General features: G+C 31.6%; 3 protein-coding genes and 1 long non-coding RNA gene across 4 annotated transcripts; 3 read left to right on the top strand and 1 right to left on the bottom strand.

Annotated features, from left to right (window-relative positions):
* Positions 1-4,401: 4,401 nt before the first annotated feature.
* LOC108475576 (GEM-like protein 4) lies at positions 4,402-5,519 on the top strand. Its single transcript, XM_017777556.2, has 3 exons — positions 4,402-4,647; positions 4,746-4,826; positions 4,912-5,519. Exons 1-3 carry the CDS (start codon positions 4,509-4,511, stop codon positions 5,379-5,381), a joined length of 690 nt encoding a protein of 229 aa, XP_017633045.1. The 5' UTR covers positions 4,402-4,508; the 3' UTR covers positions 5,382-5,519.
* A 4,824-nt stretch (positions 5,520-10,343) lies between these two features.
* On the top strand, positions 10,344-11,478 carry LOC108475620 (GEM-like protein 4). The gene is made up of 3 exons (XM_017777604.2): positions 10,344-10,579; positions 10,678-10,758; positions 10,861-11,478. Exons 1-3 carry the CDS (start codon positions 10,441-10,443, stop codon positions 11,328-11,330), a joined length of 690 nt encoding a protein of 229 aa, XP_017633093.1. The 5' UTR covers positions 10,344-10,440; the 3' UTR covers positions 11,331-11,478.
* Positions 11,479-14,936: 3,458 nt separating this feature from the next.
* LOC108475562 (putative GEM-like protein 8) lies at positions 14,937-16,139 on the top strand. Its single transcript, XM_017777541.2, has 3 exons — positions 14,937-15,182; positions 15,279-15,359; positions 15,449-16,139. Exons 1-3 carry the CDS (start codon positions 15,044-15,046, stop codon positions 15,916-15,918), a joined length of 690 nt encoding a protein of 229 aa, XP_017633030.1. The 5' UTR covers positions 14,937-15,043; the 3' UTR covers positions 15,919-16,139.
* A 290-nt stretch (positions 16,140-16,429) lies between these two features.
* Positions 16,430-17,192, bottom strand: LOC108475690 (uncharacterized). The gene is made up of 2 exons (XR_001870007.2): positions 16,981-17,192; positions 16,430-16,721 (listed from the first exon to the last, which is right to left on the bottom strand). It is a non-coding gene; the product is annotated as an uncharacterized LOC108475690 (long non-coding RNA).
* Positions 17,193-18,718: the final 1,526 nt, after the last annotated feature.

The following is an 18,718-nucleotide window of genomic DNA, read 5'->3' on the forward strand; positions in this document are numbered from 1 at the left end:
TCAACAAATGTCATAGCGTCTCCCATCCACGATCTTATTTATCTTTGACATGATGCCATAGTGTCTTTCAACTATGGTCTTACTCATTTTCTGTCATGTTGCCATGGAATCTTTCAACCATGGTCTTACACATTTCATATCAGGTTGCCATGGTATCTTTCAACCATTGTCTTACACATTTCATATCAGAGAGCACACTCCCGCGAACCTCATACTTACAGTGGGATTACCAGTCCAGGCTAAATCCCCTGTAATATAAACTCTTAGAGTATTGTCGTGATTACCAGTCCAGGCTAAATCCCCTGCAACGACAATTACTCTAATGAGCTTGGATCTGAATTACCAGTTCAAGCTAAATTCAGACCCTAATTCGGATTACCCGTCCGGGCTAAATCCATTTACACGTATTTTTCGGGAGTGCTATATCAGGATAGGATCACCCGTCCGGGTTAGATCCTTTTTACCGTCAATTCCTTTTCAGAGATCCATCGAATTTTCCTTTCATTCAACCGGGATTTATTTTCAATTTATATCGAGTATTATCAATATTTCATCAAATATCATGAATTGAACATTCAAATCATATTTTCATCACATAACCACATATTTCAAGTATTTAAAATACAATTCAAGTTACATCAACTTACCTCATTACTTGTTTGTGTTTATAATTTCATTAATCCGATATCTTTTCTTTTCCACGATTAAGTCTCATATTTGAGTCGTCCGGATCTTTATAAATAAATTTGATCATCATTTTCATTCATTTCATATTCTAATGCATTTAATTAATGCTCTAGGCAAAATTTCCATTTTGCCCCTAAATTTTGAATTAATGACGATTTCGTCCTTAGGGTCAGGAAAATAAAATTCTTGCAATTTAATCCTTATTTCTAGCTATTATTCTCATATATATTGATAACAGTCCATGAATTCTATAAAATATCAAAATTTTCCATAATTTCATCACTTTTCAATTTAATCCCTAAAACATGTTTTCCCCCGATTTTGAACTAAATTAATAATTTCATTCAATTTTGTAATTTAAATAATAAAATAATCCATTTCATGCAATTTGGTCATTTCTGACATTTTTACAAAATTTCCCGTAAAGTTTTAAATTTAGTCCCTGAGCCTAAAATATGCAAATTAGCCATGCTAGATGAATATTCATACATATTTTTCCTCCTCCTCCTCTCCATTCCACATCCTTAATGTAGATAACACACTTGTAAGTAACATTATCCATAATTTTTATTATTTACTTTTATAAATATTCAAGCTGTCTATCTGCATCATAGTCACTAAATTATTTATATCTGGATCTATAGAACTCCAAATTAATATCCAATAATTTTACCTGAATCTAGACTCATATATATTCTTACCATAAAAATTTCAGAATTTTTGGTTTAGCCAATAAGTACAGTTTATTCTTTAAAGTTACCCCTATTCTGCTGTCTGACAGTTCTGACCCCTCTTCACCAAAAATTAATTATCTACTCATATAGGATTCAAATGATGTTCTTGTTTGTTTCTATTAAAAATAGACTCATTCAGGATTTTAGGAATATAAATTTAAGCCCCTAATTATTTTTATTCAATTTTTTATGATTTTTCAAAGTCAGAACAGGGGAACCCGAATTCATTCTGACCTTGTCTCACAAAATTCATTATATCTAAAAATTTACAAATCCATTGCTTACACTATTTCTTCTATGAGAAACTATACTCAATAATATTTAATTCCATATTTTTTTCATATTCTAATTCGATTTCTAAAATTTATGGTGATTTTTCAAAGTTAGTCTACTGCTGCTGTCCAAACTGTTTTTGTGCAAGCTATTAATTACCATGTTATAACACCCTTATTTTCTTTTTCTACACCATTTCTCATCACTTTCTCTTATTTTCTCTTCACTAATATATCAAAAACATAGGACCTTATGTAAGAAAACTCTACTATAACATTATTTCCATGCTTTGTCAATAATAACAAACTTAAAAACATATTGAAATCTTGATATACTTACCTTGTTCTATTGATACTAATCTTTAACTTGATTTTCTATCTCCTCCAGCTTCTATTTCTTGAATCCAACTTTATATTCTAACTCCCCATGGCCTCCTTAACATTTCTCTCTCTTAGTAGCAATGGAAATTCTTTTGGTTTCTAGGTGGAAATGGTGAATTTTTGGTGGAAGGACCAAATTGTAAAGAAAAGAAAATTTCTTTCTTTTCCTTCTCTTCTAACGTTGGCTGCATGCATGGAAAGATGATGAAAATTCTTCATCTTTCCTTCCTTTTATACTAAATAATTAATAATAAAATAATAATAAAATATCTCATTAAAATAATATATATCTAATTAAATAATCATAAAATATCATCAACAACATCATTACTTTCTAGATTTCTCTCTCTTCCAATTGACCATTTTGCCCTTTATTATCTTTTAAAATTCCATCCTTGAGTCATCATTTAATTTTGATAAAATTGCAATTTAGTCCCTCATTGTTCTTCACCTATTCAGTTTGGTCCTAATTCATCCATTTTCCTTAGTTTCTAGATCATTCCACTCTTAAAATATTTACACTATTGGTCCTTCAACTTTTTCATATTTACACTTTAACCCCTTAAATTTTGAGTATTTACTCTTGTGCAACAAAACTTTTCTCACTTTTACAATTTAGTCCTTTCTTGAATTAATATATCATAATATACTTCTTAATATTGACATAACTCAAAATTTCCCTTTATGTCACTTTATTTCCTTATTTTACTATATAAAGGATAATATCTTACTGTAAAAATTTTCAGGGTATTACAAATGACTCGTGCCTTATCCCGACATCGGATATGAGTAAGAGGTGTTACATTAACAACTTTACTGATTTCATTTAAAGACTCAGAATCTAGAGTCCTAATACCATCATGCCATGTGGGGAATGCTCCTGATGTGGCACTTTTACTTCAGCAAACAACATTAAAGTCCAAAATCATCCTATGCTATGTTTTCCTTGAAAAATGTTGACAAAAACCAGCCTCGAATTGCCTTCATTCTTGTGTTGCTTTTGATTGCTGATTTGGGCAATGAAAAAAAGCATGTAATGTGAGTCTAAATCTTTATATCACATGGCCTACTCCCCATTCATTTCCACCTCACGATTACAAATTAAAGAATGTTTAAAAGAATGCATTCCACATAAGCATATAAAATCTGGCTTGGTTTGGTTGCTTCTTTTGTTTGACCATTGGAGCCCATAGTTCATACCCTTTTCAAAACATGGTTGCTTTATGGAAACCTCACTTTATCACCCTTTTCATTACATATAGAAGCTCATTAGATTTTAAAGATCCCTTCACTGACAGAGGAAAATAAAAGGGAAAGAACCTGAAGATTTACCTATAATTCTTGGCCTTGAATGGATTAACTGTGAAAAAGGAAAAGAGAGGGCAAAAGCGATTGTATGGATAAATCCGGGAGCATGAGAAGTACATAATAAATTTGGAAAATTTTGAGCTATTTACATATCCATCACTTACAATCTTTTTACTTATAAATGATTACCAGTGCTAAGTACAGAGAACTACAAAGTGCAAAGCAAATAAATCATTACTTACCAATCGGTTATCATCAAAAGTTTTGTGAAAATAATATGAAATACCAACATTTATGATTTCTTAAACAAAGAAATCCAACTTAAGATAATACCCACCAACTTTGGAGAGAGCTACTACTTTGAGATCTTTAAAGTGTCCATTATTAAAAAAAGAAAGATGCTGTTGAGCATCCCAGTTGAGCTCACCTGGTCATGGATGACATTATTGTTATCCTATCTTTTAGTATACAATTTGTGATGGTTGATGTGAATCTTTCCTTGCTTCTCTTTCTTTTTATCTTAGTAGTAAAGGAGTGGCAGACATCAGAAAGTTTCAATGCCACATCATTTTAGAGTCAGTGAAAGAGAATAAAGTTATTTTAAAAGGTTGTCTCAACTATACAGGGTATTGTTTTATATTTTTGAACTGCACTGCCGCTTCGTATAGACTATGGTTGCCTCCTTTTATAGTTATGATCTTTCCTACGGGTGTTTTTTATCTACCTGTGTTTGATATGTGTTTGTTTTATCTACAGATTTGGGATATGTATATAGAGAAATTATCCTAAAAGGTATCGGGCACATTTGTATCGGATATTCATATTAGAGTTTGGACTACTGAACATATTCGAGGACTTCATCAAGAAGGATTTTGAACCTTTACACGACATCCTTTTTCTTAAAAGAGACCAAATCTTCTTATAATCTTTTTTCTTTTAAATTCTAACTTTTGAAAGTAATGAGCTATTGGTGACTCATGCAGCCAAAAAGTTGGATTCAACTTCCACATCAATATGCCCTTTAAATACATACCATTTGCCAAAAAACAAGATTCATCAGTACCTGAAGAAACATTCAACAGCTTGTTGGCATTGTATTCCATTTCTTTCAACAAAAAAAAAAAAAATGAAGAATCAGCTACTTGAACAAGTTATTGGAGTTCCAATCAAAGCAACAACATATGGAGTTGAGAGAAGAACATCAAGGCAATACTTACCTGATGCTGCTGGCCAATACCACATTTCATCACAAGGGTCTACAAAAAGTAGGTCTCCCTTTCAATCTTTAGTAATGGTGGATATGGGAATTTCATGGTAATAAAAGATGTTTCTTTTTCTAATGGGAAACTGTTTGTAATTGCAGGCAAAGGAAACTTTGTACTTAAAAGGATGAACTTACTAGGGAAGAAAGCTGATACATTCGCCCATGGCGTCCGAGAGCATGGTATGAAACACTCTATCAGATATATTAATGTCTCTTAAGATTAAAGTGCAATGAAAGCTAAAGTTTACTTTTTTTGAAACTGCAGTTAGATTGGGGCCAAAGATTAGTGAAACAGTGAAGGGAAAGTTGAGTTTAGGGGCAAGGATTCTTCAAGTAGGAGGGTTGGAGAAGATTTTCAAGCAATTGTTTAGTTTCAGCGAAGGAGAGAAGCTGTTAAAGGCTTCCCAATGTTATTTATCAACATCAGCAGGCCCTATTGCAGGCCTACTTTTCATTTCGTCTGAGAAGGTTGCCTTTTGCAGTGAGAGATCAATCAAAGTCCCTTGTGCAAATGGGGAATATCTGAGAGTCCATTACAAGGTTGTGGTTCCAGTTGAGAAAATAAAGGGAGTGAGCCAGAGTGAAAACATGAAGAAACCATCGCAGAAGTACATGGAAATTGTGACAGTGGATGGTTTCGATATCTGGTTCATGGGGTTCTTGAATTATCATAAAGCTTTCAAATGTCTACGGCAGACAATCTCACAGGGACTGGATGATGTAGACACTTTCTAGATGGCTTGAACAAATGTTTCATGAGATTTTTTGTTGATAAAATGTGGAGGAGTAACAGTAAACCACTGTAACAAATGTAAAAAAGGTTGTTCTAGATTGAATATATGATCCTTGATTAAGGATCAAAATTAAATCCTATTTTATGTTGCAATCTAACCCATCAATTTTTTTACCTCATGTTATTAGTATGATTGGATTGGATTAAATTGGATTTATGTCACAAATTGCAGGCATCACCTAAATGCGACCTAACGATAAACATCTGTATGTGATTTTAACAATGGTTAATTTGCATCAAGTAAATGTAGTGCTTGTCGTCAGAGGCACACAATTTCCATTAGGGATGGACGAAACAAGCATTTACTAAAATTGTTCTACTCCACTACCTGTCTCCATGTTTCAAGGGCTGGATCAAGTTTTGCCCTTAATTCACATACACACAATAGGCGCATTGTTCTCAAACTGAAATACCATAATGAAGTTTTATAAATGTCATCTTACCAACTTTTCAATTTTCGTGTTGCAAGCACCTTTGAAAGCCAGGCAACCCCTTTACCGTCCTATTAACAACTTTATTGATTTTGTTTAAAGATTGAGAATCTAGACTCCTAATGCGATCATGCCATGTGAGGAATGCTCCTGATGTGGCCATGATGTGGTTGTTTTACATCATGCCATTCAGGGAATGCTTCTATGCTATCTTTTCCTTGAAAAAAGTTGACAAAAACCTAGCTTGAATTCCCTTCATTCTTGTGTTGCTTTTATGGTAAGCAAAAGTTTCATATTGTCATAGACTTGATTGCTGATTTGGGCATTGGACAAAGAAGGCGATGGGAGTCTAAATTTTGCATGGCCTACTGCCCTTTCATTCCTACCTCAGGATTACAAATTAAAAGAATGTTTAAAAGAATCCATTCCCCATAAGCATATAACATCTGGCTTGGTGTGGTTGCTTCTTTTCTTTGACCATTTGAGCCCATAGTTCATACCCCTTTTCAAATGAGGGTTTCTTAATGGAAATCCCACTTCATCACAGTTAGAAGCACTTGAGTTTAAGCTATTATTCGTGTGCCTTAAAGGGATTAACTGTGAAAAGGAAAAGAGATTGTATGGATAAATTCTGGAGCATGTGAAAGTACATAATGAATTTGGGAATTTTAAACCATTTTTGAGCTATTTAAAAATCCAGCACTTAAACAATCTTTTTACTTATCTTCAGAGCCTACAAAGTTTTTATAGATCTTAACCAGTACTAAGCAGATAGAACTACAAAGTGCACAGCAAATAAATCATCACTTACCAATCTGTTATCATCAAAAGTATTGTGAAAATAGTATGAAATACCAACATTTATCATTACTTAAACAAAGAAATCCAACTTAAAATAACACCCAACAACTTTGGAGAGAGTTAGAGTTCTTTAAAATGTCCATTATCTTAACAATTCCAAAGCGAAGTCACTCTCTGTGTTATCATGTGTGTATATACATACATGCAAACAGACCGCACTTTGTGGATAGATGAAGGGGTTAAAAAATCAAATTTATTAGATGTCACTTTTTAAAAGTAATTACATGTACCAACTGTTTCAACCTCAGATTTGCATTATCCTGCACGTTGCATGTTATCCTACGTTTTAGTATGCAATTTGTGTTGGTTGATGTGAAACTTTCCTTGTTTTTCTTTCTTAAGGAGTGGCAGACATCAGAAAGCTACAATGCCAACTCAGAAAGTTGCAGAGATGAAGATGATCCCTCAAAAATATGGAAAGAAACGACTTTAAAAAAGTTGAATATAGTATTGGACGTATTTGCATTGGTCATTCATATTAGAGTTTGGACTATTCACTATGTAGGAGGCTTTCATTAAGTAGGACTTTGAGCCTTAACACAACATTCTTTTTCTTTAATGGAACTAAATCTTGGCAAAATTAGGGAAAAATATCTTTTTAAAAAATATTTAGCGATTTAAGCCGTTTTAAAAATTATTTAAGGAAACAAACCATTTTTAGGTTATGTGGCAAAAAGCGTACTCTGTAAAAAGTGTTTTTCTGAAAGCGCTTGTAACACCTCTTACCCGAGAAACTCAAGTAATGTTACATTACCTTTTTTAGAAACATTCTATTCTATATCAAATCTTTATAATTTGGACCTATATCAATGTTACATTACCTTTTTTAGAAATTAGACTAACAATAAATTTTAATTCCATATTAAACTTAACTTGTTCTGGGTCTCTTTTAGCTCAACTAAAAATTTTGAGTTCTAGGCCTATAATTCTCGAGATAATGTCATGTTACTGTAGAACTTTAGTTTCGATGTTATCCTATTTCGAGACAAATGAGTATATGTCTCGAGACATGACCTTGATACTGTATTTTTTTAGCTTCAAAATTTTTGTGTCTCAGAGATACATTTCGTATGTCTTGAGACTTGAGATAGGAAACTCAAAAATTTTGTTTTCAAACACCTTTAAACCATATCAAAATTGTCCACGATCATTCCAAACAATAATCCAAGCTCAAAAACTATGTAATACCTTATATTTAATGTTCAAAACACATTAAACTTGGTCCATTATATATCATATATTCCCTACTCTCTACATCATTTTCACTTACCAAATAATAATACGTAAAACTTTCACATACGTTTTAATTTAGTCTTTTTTACCACGAAATTCAATATTCACTACTTAGTCACTTTAAATCAATTCCACTTCACTTAAATAATTCATTTCAACATTTTTAATATTTATAGGCATTTCTAAATATCTTACAATTTAGTTCTCAACATATGAAAATTCAATAATTATTATAATATTCTTCTAATTTCACCTTTGATTCAAATTCACTATCACATGACACTTTACTCAAATAGCTCATCATAATATCTATTTCACATATCAAATTTTTATGTACTTCACTTCTCTTATTTCAATTATAAATTTCACACAATTTAGTGCTTAACATCATGAAAATTCAATATGTACTATAATTTCACATTAACATTGTTTACCACAAATTTCATAAAAATTACATTTTAGTCCTTAGGTAACAAGAGAATTCAAGGGTACTTGCCTATCACCAACCTTAAATCACTTGCTTTTTTCCTTTCCCTTCTCACTTGATTCACTTTCTCAATTTCTTTCTTCAATAAAATGTAAAATACATAAAACTTTCCATGAGAAATATTTACTTCAACATCATTTCTATACTTTTCCAGCAAGATTAAACTTGAAAACATAATAAAAATTTGATATTCATACCTTGTTCTCTTGATTTCAAACTTTAACTTGATTTTCTCTCTCCTCAAAGATGAATACACAGCTTCTTCACTTGAGAATCACCTTGCTATAATGTTGTATTCTTGATTTCACTAAGAATTTCTATGAAAATTTGATGGTTTCCAAATTGAGTTTGATGGTTATGATGAAAAAGGACCAAATTGAAAGAAAATGAAAAGTTTCTCCTTTCATGAACAGTGGTGGCATGAAGATGGTGACGGAGGAAAGAAATCTCTACCACTTTCTATTTAAAATATGTAATTATTTAATTAATAAAATAATCTAAAATAATTTAATATTAAAATAATCCAACCAATTATATCCTTAACTATTTACATGTTAATTATCTTGATTGGTAAACGACCGTTTTGCCATTCACAATTCTTTACAATTCTATCCTTGAATCGTCATTTAGTTTTGATAAAATTGTGATTTAATCTCTTATATTTCTCCACTTATTTAATTCGGTCCCTATTTGTCAATTTTGTCTCATAAAAACTTTTGAGTTATTTGTACTTTTGGTCATTCAACTTTTCCTACATTTACATTTTAACCCTTCAAAATAATTATATTTCGGTCGCAAAACTTTTCACATTTTTACGATTTAATCATTGTCTTAAATTAATATATCACAACATACTTTTTAATTTAACTTCCTTTTGCATCCATCAACCTTCTCTTTTATCAATTATATTTTTTATTTTACTTTATTGAACAAACCCATTTTGCATGATGTCAATTTACTATCACTTTTATAGCATAATAATTTTTGAGGTATTACAACGTTTTATACCAAACCCGTTTTCTTTTGACAATTTAGCTACTTTAATTAAATGGTTAAATGCTTGCATTTTCACTCAATTGTTTGAAATTTGATTCGTTGCCATGTTTGTTTGGGATTTTTTTTTATGAATGATGTTAAGGTTTTTTTAATTAAAATTTTTTATTAATAAGTTTGTTAAATTCAATTTTTTATTAACAAACATGTTTTTAAGTTTTTCTATTTTATTTTCTTTAGTAATTTCTTTATTTATATAGAAAAATAATAAATATGTAATTATAAAATAAAAATAAAATTTTTAAATATATTTTATTTTTAAAAATATCAACCAATTTTTTATATATATTTCTCTTTATATATAATTTTTTTATATGTCACATATTTATTTTTTTTATGTATATTGCTAGTATGGTAAATTCTAATATTATAAATAAAATTATCACAAATATGTATAATAGATTTTAATATTATAAAATCAAATAATTATTTCAAATATTATTATTTTATATGTAAAATATTTCAAATAATTATTATAAATATCATTATATTTTCACTTATATAGTGAGTATGGTAAATTTTAATATTATAAAAATAATTATTTCAAATATAAAAAAAGCCTTTCGGTATAAAGTGATTTTCGAAAAACACTTTATATGAAAAACACTTTTTGCAACATCAACTTCTGACACCCGAAATCGACCTATTCCATAAAAAAAATTGCCTCAATTGCTAATTAAAAAAAGACATTTTTCACTAAATTTGCCCTAAATCTTCTTATAATCTTTCTTTTTCTTTATCTTTTAAATTCTAACTTTTGGAAGTGATGAGCTATTGGTGACTCATGCACCAAAAAAGTTAGATTCAACTTCCACATCTATACCCCCTTTAAATACATCCCATTTCCCAAAAATCAATATTCATCACAACCTGAAGAAACATTCAACAGATCTTTGGCATTGAATTCCATTTCATTCATCAAAAGAAAGAAAGAAAATGAAGAATCAGATGCTTAAACAAGTTACTGGAGTACCAATTATAGCAGCAACATATGGAGTTGAAAGAAGAACATCAAGGCACTACTTACCTGATGCTGCAGGCCAATACCACATTTCATCACAAGGGGCTACCAAAAGTAGGTCTCCCTTTCAATATTTACTAATGATGGATATGGGAATTTCATGGTAATTAAAGATGTTTCGTTTTCTAATGGGAAACTGTTTGTAACTGCAGGCAAAGGGAACTTTGTACTCGAAAGGATGAACTTGATAGGGAAGAAAGCTGGTACCTTCGCCCACGGTGTCCGAGAGCATGGTATGAAACACTATTATGCTATCAGCTATTAATTAATGTCTTTTAAGGTTAAAGTGAAATGAAAGCTAAAGTTTACTTCTTTTTTTATTATTGAAACTGCAGTGAGATTGGGGCCAAAGATTAGTGAAACAGTGAAGGGAAAGCTGAGTTTAGGGGCAAGGATTCTTCAAGTAGGAGGGTTGGAGAATGTTTTCAAGCAGTTGTTTAGTTTCAGAGAAGGAGAGAAGCTGTTAAAGGCTTGCCAATGTTATTTATCAACAACAGCAGGCCCTATTGCAGGCCTACTTTTCATCTCATCTGAAAAGGTTGCCTTTTGCAGTGAGAGATCAATCAAAATCCCTTGTCCAAATGGAGAATATGTGAGAGTCCATTACAAGGTTGTGGTTCCAGTTGAGAAAATAAAGCGGGTGAACCAGAGTGAGAACATGAAGAAACCATGTCAAAAGTACATGGAAATTGTGACAGTGGATGGTTTCGATATCTGGTTCATGGGGTTCTTGAATTATCAGAAAGCTTTCAAATGTCTGCAGCAGGCAATCTCACAGAGACTGGATGATGTTGACACTTTCTAGGTGGCTTAACACATGTTTCATGAGATTGTTTTGTTGATGAAAAGTGGAGCAGTAATTAGTAAATCACTGTTAAAATTGTAAAAATTGTAAAAATGGTTGTTGTAGATTGAATATACGATCCTTAATTAAGGATCAAAATTAAATTCAATTTTATGTTGATTTTTACTCTCTTTTTACTGAGATTCTTTATATCTGGCACGAATATGTTTTGGAACATGTCTAGCTTATACTACAATTGTCCAGTGTAGCATGAATAAGATATGCCTATTTGCAAGCACAAATTTAATAAGCCATAGGGAGAGAATTAACATGTATCTATGTAGGCAAGTGTAAATGTGGCAGATTTATGAATAGGACAGCATTTTGGCAACTATTTTTTCGTGCCTTCTCTGTTGCAACCTTTATCACTAGAACTAGTCAATGCTTAGAAATTGTATGGCAAAAGCTGTAAAAATAACCCTTTACATATTTTGCTATTAAGATCAGCGTATAATTCAAGGTAGATTTCTGCTGCAGTTTGTGCTGTTTTTTCATAGGTGGGTGGGTTTGAGAGTTGAGAATAAAAGGAGATAATATGATTTGTGCGATTTCTGCTGCATTTGTGGGAAAGGTTTCATGTAGCAGCTGATAATATGATTTGCAGATAATCTTCAACTCCTTAAAAATAAATGGAGAAATGTGTTAATGCACTTACAAGGCAATGCGTAGTTCCACTCCAAATTGGGATATGGAAGACAAGAATGAGGATAAGAGTGTTGATACAATGTACTGATCAAGAACTGTGCTTGGAAACACCACAATGTCATTCTAGATGGATTCAATTGAATCAATGATAGTACGATTATTTTCATAATTCATTCGATATGGCAGTAATTAGAAGCATGTACGTTGATCAATTCTCGTAAAATTACTTGTACACCACCCAGTCATTTCATTTGTAAATAGATTGATTCAATTTTATTAATAATTGTATGATTAATTATATATATATTCATTCGATTGAATCAATGAATGTCACAATTCATTTTACTACGATAGTAGTTTGAGGAATGTACAATTGATTAATATTGTGAGAGTTCGTCATTTTGTCTTCTAGTTGTATGTTTAGTTGCAATTGGATTTACTAACTAAATCAGGAAAAAATTGAGATGGCAATAGAAATTAGTTACACAATTTAGAAACTTCTTATATTTGTGCAGTCTTATCAAGAAAGTAATCCACTGTCAATTTATAGTACATGATGTGATTTAAGTTCAACTCACTCATTAACTTGCAATCCCACCCCTATATATTAACTAGATCACTCTCACAACTAAATCTTTTCGCTTGAAAGATTAGTTATAAACTAGACAATGAGAATATTTTGTACAAAACAATTACGCACTAAAATAAATTCTTTAGAATGAACATGTTAGTGTTCTCAATCTCCTTGAAATTAATTAGATCGGGTCTTTAATATGGAATAAAAGAATAGAAATTTCTAGTAATAATCTTCTAAGGAACCAAATAATAATCTTCTAAGGAACCAAATCTCTTTAATTAAGGAAGCTTGATCCCATTAAAAGTCTTCTAAGAATAAAATTACTACTAATTAAAATTCTTAGAGATATGCATTAAAAAGTTGAAAGTTTTTCAATATAAAATATTTATACATATATGACAAGTTACACAAAAACTAGATGCAAGTTTTAAACATCAACACCAATTTACTACACAATAAATTTTGTTAATGTTTATGTTGTAAAAAGTTTCATTTTTGTGAGAAGGAACAAAGTAATCTGTTAGCAAGGGAATGAATCTCACATCACTTGGGTATAAAAGGCAAAGAGATTATGAGTTTATATAAGAATCCATATCTCACATTATTTAGAAAAATAAGTATAGAGACTAAAATTAATCAAATATATTGTGCACAAATGAATCAAAAACCTAGATATAATACATGAATTAATAGCAGAATTGAACCTCTTACAACAGTTAATTTCTATCAAGTTAGAGACCCGATTTAAGGGTGAGACAGTAAACAACTTCAATAATATTGCAGTTACTAAAACAGGTAATTATTTTTTGCTTATAATTGGTTCTGAGGCTGAAAAACCATAATGAATCTTAACAACTATTAATTTTCCGTGTTGCCAGCACTTGTGAAAGCCAGCCAACCTTTCCTTTATTCGGGCCCTATTATCAACTTTTTCGAATTCATTTAGGGAATGCTCCTGAGGTGGCAGTCTTACATCATGCCAATTATGGGATGCTCCTATGATATGTTTTCCTTGGAAAAAGGTTGACTAAAGACCAGCCTTGAACTCCCTCCATTCTTGTGTTGCTTGCTTTTATGTTAAGCAAATGCTTCACAATATCATAGTCTTGATTGTTGATTTGGGCATTGGAAAAAAGCAGGTGATGTGAGTCTAAATCTTTATATTACATGGCCTACTCCCCATTCATTTCCACCTCAGTATTACAAATTAAAGAATGTTTAAAAAGAATTAATGCATTCCAGATGAGCATATGAACACTAACTTGGTGTGGTTGCTTCTTTTGTTTGACCATTGGAGTCCATAGTTCTTTATAGAAGCCCCACTTTCTTCCCCTTTTCATCACATATAGAATAGAAGCTCCCGAGGTTTTAAAGATCCCTTGACTGACAGAGGAAAATGAAGATTGTAGCCATAATTCCTGTCCTTAAAGGGATTAACTGTGAAAAAGGAAAAGAGATTGTATGGATAAATCCTGCACCATGTGAAAGTACATAATGAATTTGGAAATTTTAAACTATTTTTGAGCTATTTAAAAATCCAGCACTTTACCATATTTCACCTGTGTTAAACATAGAGAGCTACAAAGTGCAAAGCAAATAAATCATTGCTCACCAAATTGTTAGCAACAAAACGTATTGTGAAAATAATATGAAATACCAACATATATCATTTCTTAAACAAAGAAATCCAACTTAAAATAATACCCAACAACTTTGGAGAGAGCTACTACTCAGAGCTCTTTAAAATGTCCAATAAACAAAGATGCTGTTCAGCATCACAGTTGATCTCACATGCTCATGGATGTCACTGCATTATCGTGCAAGATGCATGTTATCGTATCCCTTAATATGCAATTTGTGCTGGTTGATGTGAACCTTTCATTGCTTTTCTTTCTTGACCAGTAAGGAGCGGCAGACATCAGAAAGCTACAATGCCAACTCAGAAAGTAGCAAAACCACATCTTCTCAGAGTCGGTAAAAGAGAAAAAAAAAAAGTTATTTTAAAAGGTTGTCTCAACTACACAGGGTATTGTTTTATATTTTTTTACTGCACTGCCCATTTTCAAGGACTATGCCTTTTCCATTTATAATTATATTTTTCTTCCCATGGTTGTTTTCTATTTATTTATACTTAAAAAGGATATTCGTATTAGAGTTTGGTCTATTGAACATCTTGGAGGACATCATTAATAAGAATCTTTTCTTTTTCTTAAAGGAACCAAATCTTCTTATAATCTAACTTCCTTTTTTGCTTTCAGATTCTAACTTTTGGAATTGATGAGCTATTGGTGACTCATGCACCAAAAAAGTTAGATTCAACTTCCACTTCTACACCCCCTTTAAATACACATCATTTCCCAAAAATCATGATTCATCACAACCTCAAGAAACATTCAACAGCTCGTTGGCATTCAATTCCATTTCATTCATCAAAAAAAAAAAGAAAAAGAAAATGAAGAACCAGATGCTTAAACAAGTTATTGGAGTACCAATCAAAGCAGCAACTTATAGAGTTGAGAGAAGAACATCAAGGCAATACTTACCTGATGCTGCTGGCCAATACCACGTTTCATCACAAGGGTGTACAAAAAGTAGGTCTCCCTTTCAATCTTCACTAATTGTGGATTATGGGAATTTCATGTTAAAGTTGTTTCTTTTTTCTAATGAGAAACTGTTTGTAATTGCAGGCAAAGGAAACTTTGTACTCAAAAGGATGAACTTGCTAGGGAAGAAAGCCGATATGTTCGCCCATGGAGTCCGAGAGCATGGTATGAACACTCTTAAGCTATCAGTTATATTGATGTCTCTTAAGATTAAAGTGAAATGAAAGCTAAAGTTTTCATTTTTGAAACTACAGTGAGACTGGGGCCAAAGATCAGTGAAACAGTGAAGGGAAAGCTGAGTTTAGGGGCAAGGATTCTTCAAGTAGGAGGGTTAGAGAAGATTTTCAAGCAATTGTTTAGTTTCAAAGAAGGGGAGAAGCTGTTGAAGGCTTGCCAATGCTATTTATCAACAACAGCAGGCCCTATTGCTGGCCTACTTTTCATCTCATCTGAAAAGGTTGCCTTTTGCAGTGATAGATCAATCAAAGTACCTTCTGCAAATGGAGAATTTCTGAGAGTCCATTACAAGGTTGTGGTTCCAGTTGAGAAAATAAAGGGGGTGAACCAGAGTGAAAACATGAAGAAACCATGGCAAAAGTACATGGAAATTGTGACAGTGGATGGTTTCGATATCTGGTTCATGGGGTTCTTGAATTATCACAAAGCTTTCAAATGTCTGCAGCAGGTACTCTCACAGAGACTGTATGATGTTGACACTTTCTAGGTGGCTTAACAAATGTTTCATGAGATGAAACGCGGATGAGTAATCAGTAAATCACTGTTACAATTGTAAAAACAAATTGTTGTTCTAGATTGAATATACATTATACACCATCCTTAATTAAGGATCAAATTTAAATTCTATTTTATGCCAATTTTTACTAAATTGGAACTGTCCATTGTAACCTTATTAAGATACGTTTTATTTACTAGTACGTTGTGTCAGTAACGTGTTTAGTCTTTAAATAAGCCATTGGGAGAGAATTTGCAGGTATCTATGCAGGTAATTGTGCAATTGGCAACTGTAAATGTGGCAGATTTATGATTAGGACAGCAATTTTAGCAGAATTTATCCATTTAAAAATGGTTAATTTCTCTAACTTACAAATAATAAATGGATTAATAGCAGAATTTATCCACTTAAAAATGGTTAATTTCAATCAAGTAATTGCAATGCTTGTGGTAAGAGGTACGCAATTAGGGATGGTAATGGAAGAGTTAGTAGGGAGCAAGTATAAGACCCAATTTTGGCCCGGATTACACATACAAAAAACCAAAATTAAAACAGATCATCAAATGAGTCCATTTACAAATAAGCCCAAATACCCAATTACATAAAACAGCCCAAAATACAAGCCAAGTTACAAATGGCCCAACAACACTAGGCCCAAATTCGAAAACTCTAGGGTTTCCATCTATTTCGCGCCTTAGCAATGGCCACCAACAGCCTCCATGCACCACGCAAGACCCCCGACTCGCGCATTGCTCACCCCACATCGGTGTTCTCCGCCCCCATGTCTTCACGACCTGCAGCATGAGCAAAATGGCCAAAAACCGCTTGTTTTGGGGTATAAAGCCTCTAAATTTTGATTGTAAATGGTTTTTTTTTAACTCTTTTTTTTTGAGAGAAATTGAATACGGATTGAGTACGAAAAAGCATGCAAACAAAATTGATTCAAACAAGATCTTTTGAAGGTGATTATTTTTCTATCTTTGATTTTCTTTCGGTTTTTTTTATTTCATTCTTTTTATATACGAAATTCAAGAAGTAAAGGAAGGGAAGTACCTATTATCGTGAGCCTGTCGCCAGAATCGGGCCTTCATCAGTGGCCATGGCGCGACAGATCTTTGACGGGATCGGTGCCGGCTAAAAAGGGGAGAAGAAGAGGCGTGAGTTGAGAGTATCTCAAAAGTTTTTTTTTTTAAGAAAAAACAAACAAGAATTGAAATGTTTTTAAGCAAAAAGTTTTGAAATAGGCTTTAAATTAAAGCAATAAAAGGGACTAGCATTGGGAGAAGGAACAGACACCCTTTTGACTTGGTCTGTGCGCCCAATTTCTTTAAATGGTTAATTTCGCGTTTGGTCCCTTTCCTCTTGCGCTGGCTTGTAATTGAAGCTTGTTTATATTTTCTGTTCTTTTAAATTGTCTCAGGAATTTGAGCGTCCATTCATTTCAGTCCGCGCTGAAAGGAATTGTTTTGGGGCATGGTTTATTTGCTTTTTCGGTCCTTGCAAATATACGTGCGCTACATTTGGGTCCTGATTTTGGTTTTAATGGCTTATTTTACTTATTCATTGTCCCATTTAGTTTAGTTTTATTTCAATTGAGCTTATTTCCATTTCAACATGTATAATTCATTACTCCTTTAATTTATTTAACATTCAACTTTTTTAAAAAAAAAATATTATTTAAACATACATTTTGGGTGCTTTAATAATTTTACCTTATTTTTATTTGTTCAAATTGTAAAGTATTATTTTAAAATTCTATTTTATGTAGTATCATTTTAAATTCTCGTATAGTATATAGTTAAAATACTTTTTATATATTATTATACAATATATATATATATATATTTTTTTTTTTTTTGATAAAATTGGCTCCATTCTATATACATTATTGTTTTCATAATATTTTATGTAAATATTTTCTTTTAAATTTATTATGTATATATTTTCTTTAAAATTTATTTATGTATAATTTAGCTTTCTTTTAGGATCTTATTTTAAATTGTATATTTTATTCATTTGAATATTTTAGTATCTTTGTATATGTATTATTTTTTTATTTTCTTACATGCATAATTAATCACATCAATTTGTTTTACTTGAAATTATGTTATACACTATTTATTTGAATCCTTCTTGTATATTATATGTTTTAATAGTTATTTATATATTATCAGTTTTATATACATATAAGTTATGTCAAATTTTAACATGTGTTACTCATTGGTATATTTTTCATACGGGTTTTTGAATTGTTTTGCGAAGGTTCCTAGTTTTCATATGGTCTTATGTATTGTGATTTTTTTTTCCTCCATATTATATTGTTTTATATATATAATTATATTTTTATTGTTGCATCGTGATTATAATTCCCATATCCGCTTAATATCGATTGTCCTTTATTTCAAACAAATCAAGCAAGTATACTTTGACTCGGTTTTGTAATTGGTTATTTGAAATTTCACAAATCAAGGCAATGTTTTGTGTTTGGAAATTCGGGAAATCGTGCCCTAACGTGTTGGGTTTCGATTTATCCGTTTGGCCAAATAACGGAATACCCTTCTAAGAATTCGTTGCGTGTTTTGGAAATTATGAGGTGATCTCAGTTCTTGGAGGCTTAAAGTATTGCGTCCTAACGTGCTGGATGTGGTATTTTATTTCTTTGGAGCAAGTGAACCTAAAAATCCAATTTGAATTGTTCATACATTTTTAAAGGAATCGTATTTTAAATTTTTTTTCCAAATTTTCAACGATAGGACGTTCAGTAATCAATTAGTACCAATTTTGGGCGTTA

This window comes from Gossypium arboreum, chromosome 3 (genome assembly GCF_025698485.1).
Source record: "Gossypium arboreum isolate Shixiya-1 chromosome 3, ASM2569848v2, whole genome shotgun sequence".
Taxonomy (NCBI): domain Eukaryota; kingdom Viridiplantae; phylum Streptophyta; class Magnoliopsida; order Malvales; family Malvaceae; genus Gossypium; species Gossypium arboreum.